This window comes from Chelonoidis abingdonii, chromosome 11 (genome assembly GCF_003597395.2).
Source record: "Chelonoidis abingdonii isolate Lonesome George chromosome 11, CheloAbing_2.0, whole genome shotgun sequence".
In the NCBI taxonomy this organism is placed as follows: domain Eukaryota; kingdom Metazoa; phylum Chordata; order Testudines; family Testudinidae; genus Chelonoidis; species Chelonoidis abingdonii.
The window spans coordinates 14,522,383-14,530,637 of record NC_133779.1 but is presented as its reverse complement, the minus strand read 5'-3'; the positions used below and the strand labels follow the sequence as shown (position 1 = coordinate 14,530,637).

Genomic DNA, 8,255 nt, shown 5'->3' with positions numbered 1-8,255 from the left:
ATCTTGCGGATCGTGTGTATAGGCGGCGTGGGGGGATGGGTAGGAGGGGGTTCTGGGGGGATGGGAGTTGGGGGGAGTCCGTGAGGGGAATTGTTCACCTGACCCAGCATCCCCTCGCTGCTCACCCGCCTGTTGCTTGACAGTGGGTCGTTTCCCTGCCCCGGGGAGCCTGTGGCCAGGAGCCGGCGCAGACTGTTTGTTGACCAGTCAGGCCAGGCCGGCTGCTTCCTGAGCCCATGGCCCTGCCCCAGCCCCAGCCCCAGCCCCACGGTGTCCGTGCTCCATGCTGAGAATAAAAATAAAGCCCCATGGCTAGTTTCCATGGTGCCCCTTAAAACACCCTCGGGCCTCCTCTTCCCTCGCTGGGCTGGTTCCCCGAATACCCAGAGGGGCTGTGTCCCAGCGCGGGGCGAGGGGTCCCCGGATACCCAGCCCCCATGTCCCCCCCCAGAGGGGCCGCATCGCAGTGCCAGGCAAGGGGTCCCTGTGTACCCACCCCCCACATCCCACCCCAGAGGGGCCACATCCCAGTGCCGGCTGAGGGGTCCTCCTGTATCCAGCCCCCGCCCCACCCCACCCCAGAGGGGCTGTGTCCCAGCGCGGGGCAAGGGGTCCCCGGATACCCACCCCCCACATCCCACCCCAGAGGGGCCACATCGCAGTGCCAGGCGAGGGGTCCCCGTGTACCCACATCCCAGCGCGGGGCAAGGGGTCCCCGGATACCCAGCCCCCACGTCCCCCCCAGAGGGGCCGCATTCCAGTGCCAGGCAAGGGGTCTCGTGTACCCACCCCCCACATCCCACCCCAGAGGGGCCACATCCCAGCGCCGAGTGAGGGGTCCCCGGATACCCAGCCCCCGCCCCACCCCAGAGGGGCCGCATTGCCCATTGCTCTGGGCCCTTGGCTGACAGTTTAACCCTTTCTGCCTCGCAGCCTCCTCAACCTCGGCCGCCAGTGCCCCGGCAGAGGCGGAGCAGGCCTGGCCGCAGAGCAGCGGCGAGGAGGAGCTGCAGCTGCAGCTGGCACTGGCCATGAGCAAGGAAGAAGCGGAGCAGGTAAGGAGCAAGGTAAATCTGGAGCGGCAGCTGCGGGGCGCGGGGGGGAGGGGGGCTGGTGCAGCTGGGCCAGGAGATGGATCCTGACAGGCTGGTCGAGCTGGGGCCCCTGTGGCGGCTCCAGGGGGCGTTGGTTGGGCCGGGGCTGGCTGTGATTGTCCCCCCCGCTGAGGACATCTGCTCCCAGGGTGGCGTCCAGCCCTCGGCCTCCCTGCTGCCGTCCTGAGGGGGTGTTAGCCCCTGGTTGTGGCCAGCCTGCCTCTGACACTGGGTGCAAGGCTGGGACTGGCCCAGCTCGTCTCACTGATGGCAGGGATTGGTTCAGTGCTGCCAGAGCGGGGCCAGCACCTCCTACTGGGGAGAGGCCCTGTGCCCCATTTCTCGTCCACCTAAGCCAGCCAGTCCCTGCCCTGGGGCCAGATTGTGGCTGGCACCCCCTAGAGGGGAGAGACCCCATGCCCCATTCCCTGCCCCCCTGAGCCAGCCAGCTGGCCCCCTCAGAGGAGCAAGTCTGTGTTTGCTCAGCGTATCGGTGGGGCTGAATTCTGGCCCTTCCCCTGTGCAGGTGTTGGGGCAGGGGAGGGCAGGTACAGTGGGTTGGGGGCAGGGGAGGGCAGGTACAGTGGGGGGGGGCAGGGGGAGGGTTTGTTCATAGCATCTCAGCTGGGGCGTGTCTCTTTGTGGCCTGGGTTATCTGAGATCCTGGGGTCTTTTAGGGTACACAGGTCTCGGGAGGGCAGAGAGACATCTGCACACAGTGGGGGTACAGGCCCCCCCCGGCCCTCCAATAAGCCTCACAGTGCTGTGGAGCAAAGAACCAGGGCCTGTTTTCACCCTCGCCAGCAGGGGCTGTAGGTGGGGATGGTTGGCCCCCTGATCCCTTCTGCACCAGCCAGGGTCCTGTACAGCCCCCCATATTCATCCCAGCTCAGCCTGCTCCCCAGCCCCTTCTGAGCCGATTTGCTCCCCTGGAACAGGCCGTCACTTGTCTGCTTAGAGGGGCTCTCGCAATGGAGCGAGCCATCCCCTTCCTGCACTTCCACTGCCGTGTCTGCCTGCACCCCCGTCCTCTGCCCCCCCACCCACTGCCCTGGGCCCCGTCTGCTGCCCCCCGGCATCATCTGCCCTTTCTTTCTCACCTCCCCTGCATTTCCCCCCTTGTTTGTGCGTCTAGCTCCCCAGGGGGACGTTGGGGGTCACGGGCCCACCCAGTCCTGTCTGCTTTCCTATCCATAGACCAAGCCTCGCCTCGCCCCTCCCCTGTGTTCCCCCCCAATTCCCCCCCAGTGTGGGTGTGTGCCCTGCTGTGCCTTCATTCTCTGCTCTCTCCGCCCCCGCCAGCCCCCCGTCGCCGTCGCCGAAGAGGACCTGCAGCTCCAGCTTGCTCTTAGCTTGAGCAAAGAGGAGCACGACAAGGTTAGAGCCGACCCCGGAGGATCTAACACCCTCCCCCTGACGGGAGTGGGGGCCAGCCTTCCCCCTCCCCCACTGCACTAACCCCCACCCCCGACTAGATCAGCGCTAACTCCACTCACTGCTCGCCGTCGCCTTGAAGGGCTTTTCTCTCCTCCAGGGAACAAATGCTTTTAAAAGGGGGTAAACTTTCCAGTCAGTTTCACTCCTGGGCAATTTCAGTCCCTCTGGGTGCCAGGGTCAGTTTCTCTCCTGATTAGTTTCAGTCCCACTGGCAGCCAGGGTCGTTTCACTCCAGATCCGTTTCAGTCCCTCTACCTGGCCCCTCAGTTTTGCTCCTGGTCAGTTTCAGTCCCGCTGGGTGCCAGGGTCAGTTTCGCTCCTGGTCAGTTTCAGTCCCTCTACCTGGCCCCTCAGTTTTGCTCCTGGTCAGTTTCACTCCTGTTCAGTTTCAGTCTTGGTGGGTGCCAGGGTCGGTTTCGCTCCTGGTCAGTTTCAGTCCCGCTGGGTGCCAGGGTCGGTTTCGCTCCTGGTCAGTTTCAGTCCCGCTGGGTGTTGTTGGGTGGTCTCCTGGTTGCGTGCCCCCCTCGCATGCACTTGGAAGTGCTTAGCAGGTGAGCTTCTCAGCTTTCCCCTGTCCGGGGCATGAACCCTGGTGGCTGGGCCCAATCCCAGCTTGGATCATCCCCGTTCCCCTCCCTAAACCCACACGCTCTCCACCAGTTCCCCCATCACTTCCTGTCCCAAACGGCTGCTGAAGCAGCTGCCTCACCCCAACCTGCAGCCAGCTGCCTTTTAGTGGTGGGTGGAGCAATTTGAGCTTCAAGCTTTGGTTGTGTCCTCAGCTCTGGAAGGGGAGTGAGGTCTAATGTTCAGAGCAGGAGGGTCAGAGCCAGGACTCCTGGGTTCTCCCCCTGGGTGCTGGCTGGCCTGCCGGGCAGTGTTGCCAAATGGACCCACCCAGCCCCTTCTCCCAAACTCGACCCACCACCCTCCCCTCCAGATTGAAATGTCCCGGATGCCTGGCCTCTCCGGAAGGCCGCTCCGGCTCCCCCAGGGCCCCTCGTCACTTCTCTGCACCTTGTTTAATTCTGAGGCACGATGCCAGGACCCCCTGGGTCGCACCCAGATCCCATCACCCGCCCCCGCCCCGAACGGAGGCAGCGGAAGGTTCTGAAAGGTTCTGGCCGGGTCTCTCTGGGTCGTTTGGGTCTCTCCGCGGCCGCTGTGCTCTAACCCCCCTCGCCCCATTAATCCTTGCTCTGATTCACAGCCAGCGCTAATCTCTGTCCTTCCTCCACCACCCAGCTTTCGCTCTGGTTAATTGCCACCTCGGGGTCCCTGATTTGGGGCGGGGTGGGGGCCAGTTCTGATATGGGGAATCCTGTCTGGACTCCGTGTTTAATTTGATGTGTCTGAAGTTGGGAGGGGTGGGGGCTGCCGCTGGCACAGCGGGTAGGGGGGTTTGTACCTGGTTTCTTGGGGGGGTGGGGGCACAGCTGAAAAATTCAGGGGAGCTGGGGGAGCCATGCCTGGGGAGATCGGGACTGCACCACATCGGGGGGGGTCTGTTTTGGGGGGAGGGGCTGTTGCAGGCTCAGGAGTTGAGACCTCAGTGGGGGGCTGTTTTTATACGGTCTCTGCAGGGCATTGACGGGGGGTGGGGGCCGTGTCCTCGACTGCAGCTGAGGGGAGAGACTCGAGGACCCGCCCCCCTGATGGATCCATCCCCTGCCTAGCCCCCAGGGAGCAGCACTGTGGGGCAGGCTGCAGTGGGTGGCAGGGTAGGGACGTGGCCAGGGCGCTATGCTGTTCCCTGCCCCTCCCCTGGGCCCACAGGGGGGTGCTCAGGCTTTGCCGCTGTAGCCGTACCGGCAAAGCCCTGTGGTTGTGGACACCAATCCCCCTGCCCGTGCCGGCAAGCCCACCCGGTGGAGTTTCTACCCACAGAGTCCTTTGGTCAGCAGAGCAAAACACAGTCCCCTGGTCCGAGAACAGCCCTGCAGGGGTCACTCCCTGGACCCTGGGGGAGTTGCCAGCCCGGCTGAGCCGACAGATCCCCTCCCAAAGTTGCGTTGCCCCGGCCAGTATCTGCGCTGGGCAGTTTGGCCGATTGTGTTTGCGCCAGGCACTAGAGTGCAGGCTGCCTTTGCCAGCTCCCCCTGCCCCGGCACACACCAGGTGCCCTACGGGTAAACGTCCCAGTGCTGCCCTCTGGCGCATTCCCACAATGTGTGGTGGGATCCTGGTGCCCGCAGGGAATTGTGGGAGCTTGGGATCAAGTTCCCCCACTTCCCTTTGTGCTCTCCTGCTGCCGGCTGTTCTCACGCCGTTCCTCGGATCGGGGGCCTGGAGCAGCGACGGGGCCCCAGCTTATACCGGACCAGCCGCGTAACGCTGCCCACCGCGAGTGAAACCTGCTGCGCCAGTAACAGCCTCTGCGGGCACAGCCATGCAGAGCCAGGACGCCTGGGTTCTGTGCGCAGCTCTGGGAGGGGAGCAGGGTCTGAGGGGGCTGGGAGCCAGGACTCCTGGGTTCTTTCCCTGGCTTTGAGCGGGGAGTGGGATATGATGGTTAGAAGGGGGTGCCAGGACTCCTGGGTTCTTTCCCTGGCTCTGAGGGGGGAGTGGGGTATGGTGGTTAGAGTGGGAAGGAGGAGGAGCTGGGAGCCAGGACTCCTGGGTTCTGTCCCCAGCTCTGGGCGTGACTTGATCTGTTAACGCTATAGATGCCAGTCAGTAGCGATGCCACAGCCCGCTCTGCATTGCCAGGGAATTATGGGATAGGAGTCGGGCTGGGGGCAGGCAGCTATAGGCAGCTCCGGCCGGGAACGCTGCCGGGCCAGCCATAGGTGAGTACACCAGCCCCCCTTCCCCGCCCCCCGATCGGGGCTGGGCTGCTCCTCCCCACTTACGCCCCCCCATGTCCCTTGCCTCCCCCCAGGAGGAGCGGATCCGGCGCGGGGACGACCTGCGCCTACAGATGGCCATCGAGGAGAGCAAGAAGGAGGCAGTGCCGGCCAAGGGCGAGGAGGTAACCCCTCCCTCTGGGGCTAGCTGGGGGGGCGGGGGTGGGGCTGGCATGGCGGTGGAGCCAGGGGCAGGGGGCAGGGTCTAGCCAGCTGGGGCGAGGCCTAGCTCGGGTTCGGCGGGGTCTGAGTTGGGTGTGGAGACGGGGGGTGGAGTTTAGCAGGGGGGGCTCTGACTTGGGGGCAGGATCTTGCTGGTGGAGTCTCACTTGGGGGCGGAGCCTGGGGCAGGGCCTGACTTGGGGGTGGAGCCCGGGGCAGGGCCTGACTTGGGGGCAGGGTCTAGCTGGGGGCGTCTAGGGTGACCAGAGAACGTGAAAAATCGAGACAGTGGGTGGGGCGTAATAGGAGCCTATATAAGAAAAAGACTCAAAAATCGGGACACTCTCTATGAAAACAGGACATGTGGTGACCCTAGTGGGGTCTGACTTGGGGGCAAAGCCTGGGGCCGGGTCTGACTTGGGGGCGGAGCCTCTTGCAGGGGGCCGGGTCTAGCAGGGGGCCCAGATTCAGGGACAGAGCCTGGGGTGGGTAAACGACGGCCCGGGGGCGCATCCGGCCCCCGAGCTCTCGCCAGGGAGTGGGGTTGGGGGGTTGCTCGCTCCGATTGCTCCCGGAAGCAGCAGCAGGTCCCTCCTCCGGCTCCTACGCATAGGGGCAGCCAAGGGGCTTCGCATGGTGCCCCCGCAGCTCCCATTGGCCAGGAACCACGGCCAATGGGAGCTTCAGGGGCGGTGCCTGCGGACGGGACAGGGTGCAGAGCTGCTTGGCCACGCCTCCGCGTAGGAGCCGGAGGGGGAGACATGCCGGCGCTTCCGGGAGCTGGTTCAGGTAAGTGCCGCCCAGAGCCTGCACCCCTGATCCCCCCCCGTGCCCCTGCCCCAGCCCTGGTCCCCCTCTCGCCCTCCTAACCCCTCGGTCCCAGCCTGGAGCAACCTCCTGCATCCCCTATGCCTCATCCCCAGCCCCACCCCAGAGCCTGCACCCCAACCCCCAATTTCATGCGAATCCATGGCCCACCATACAGTCTCCAGACCCAGATGTGGCCCTCGTCTAGGTGTTTGGGGTCTGACTTTGGGGCAGTGGGGTCTGTGGCAGGGGAAAGATCTAGCAGGGGGCCCAGATTCGAGGGCGGAGCCTGGGCATTGGGGTGTATCTGGGGTGACCGGCTGCTGCCTGTCTCACCACGTTTCTACCCCACAGTCATCGCTGATGGACCTGGCTGATGTCTTCACCTCGCCGGCCCCCCCTGCTGCCGGGGACCCATGGGGTCCCCCCGCCCCCACCGACCCATGGGGTGCCTCTGTGCCCGCTCCCGTGGGGCCGCCTGCCCCTGACCCCTGGGGAGGGACTCCTGGGGGCGTGGCTTCCACTGGCGACCCATGGGGAGCATCCGCCTCTGTCACGGCCCCGGGAGACCCCTGGGGGGGGCCCCCAGCCATCGCCAGCTCCGACCCCTGGAACCCGGAGGGGACGGGCCCATCCCCACTCCCTGGTATGTCTCCGCGTCGTGCGTGTCACTCCGGCCCCCTCCTGCCTTTGTCGCTAAAAAATGCTGAGTCCCAGTGCGCAGGGGTGGGGGGAGTGTGGTGGCCCCAGCCCTGTGCAAGGAGGGGCAAATCTGCCCCCCACTGAATGCAGTGGGGCAGGAGGGATGAGGGGAACTATCAAAGCTCTTGCCACGGCAGCGCGGTATCCACGTCCCTGATGGGGAAACTGAGGTACGGAGGGGGGCCATGGCAGGACCAGAAACAGAACCCAGGTTGGCTGAATCCGGGCTCTCCCCATGGGGCTGGGGAAGCAGCCCCTTGGCTAGGATCAGCCCCAAGGGCCCCACAGCAGGGAGATGGTGACCCTCAGGCCAAGACTCCAGGTCCTGGAGGCGGCTGGGCTGGAAGCAGGAGGTTGAGTGTTGTGGGGGGATTCTGAGCTGCGTCCCTGGGGATTGTCCGTGCCAGTCCTGGAGCAGAGGTGGCCAAACAACCCTGCCTGCTGAGGAGAGTGCCCCCCACCGAGCCCCCCTGCAGCGCGGCGCCCCCCGCCCTGCTCCCCACAGCAAAGCACCCCCTGCCAAGCCCCCCATCCTTGCTCCCCACAGCCCGTTGTCCCCCCACAGCCCGGCACTCCCTGCCGAGCCCCCTGCAGCCTAGCGCCACCATGGGGCATTGGGGCCAGCACTGCCTGCCAGAGGAGAGCGCCCCCTGCTGACACCCTGCCCCACAGCCTGCAGTGCATTGTGGGTGTATTGGGGGAGAGGGAGCCACTGGCCCTGGCTGCTAACTGCTCGTCTCTCCTCCAGCTGGGGGCGTTGCAGTGAGTGGAGCGGCCCCCGCCAGTGATCCGTGGTCGTCGGGCCCAGCTGCAGCCCCCCAAGGGAAACCCGCGGCCGACCCCTGGGCCCCTGCGCAGACCTTCCCCGATCACTGGGGAGGGTCGCCTTCCAAAGCCAGCACCAACGGCACCGCAGGTGGGTGGGTCATGGGTCGCGAGGAGCCAGGACGCCTGGGTTCTCTCCCGGGCTCTGGGATGAGAGCAGGGCCTAGTGGATAGAGCAGTGGGGGGGCTGGGAGCCAGGACACCTGGGTTCTCTCACCGGCTCTGGGATGGGAGTAGAGTCCAGTGGATAGAGTGGGGAGGGCGGGGGGCTAGGAGCCAGGACGCCTGGGTTCTCTCCCCGGCTCTGGGATGGGAGTGGGGTCCAGTGGATGGAGCGGGGGAGCTGGGAGCCAGGACGCCTGGGTTCTGTCCCCAGCTCTGG

The 8,255-nt window shown here is 65.5% G+C and overlaps 1 protein-coding gene across 4 annotated transcripts in view; it reads left to right on the top strand.

Moving 5' to 3' along the window:
• EPN1 (epsin 1) overlaps positions 1–8,255 on the top strand; it is a 20,468-nt gene that overhangs the window by 10,604 nt on the left and 1,609 nt on the right. The window contains exons 4-8 of one of the 4 annotated variants that reach the window (XM_032793003.2): positions 934–1,055; positions 2,397–2,471; positions 5,413–5,502; positions 6,701–6,992; positions 7,797–7,964. In XM_032793003.2, coding sequence (XP_032648894.1) covers positions 934–1,055; positions 2,397–2,471; positions 5,413–5,502; positions 6,701–6,992; positions 7,797–7,964 — 747 coding nt within the window. Of the gene's footprint in view, positions 1–933; positions 1,068–2,396; positions 2,472–5,412; positions 5,503–6,700; positions 6,993–7,796; positions 7,965–8,255 lie in introns of all 4 variants that reach the window. The other 3 variants (XM_032793002.2, XM_032793005.2, XM_032793004.2) reach the window with 3 other exon arrangements.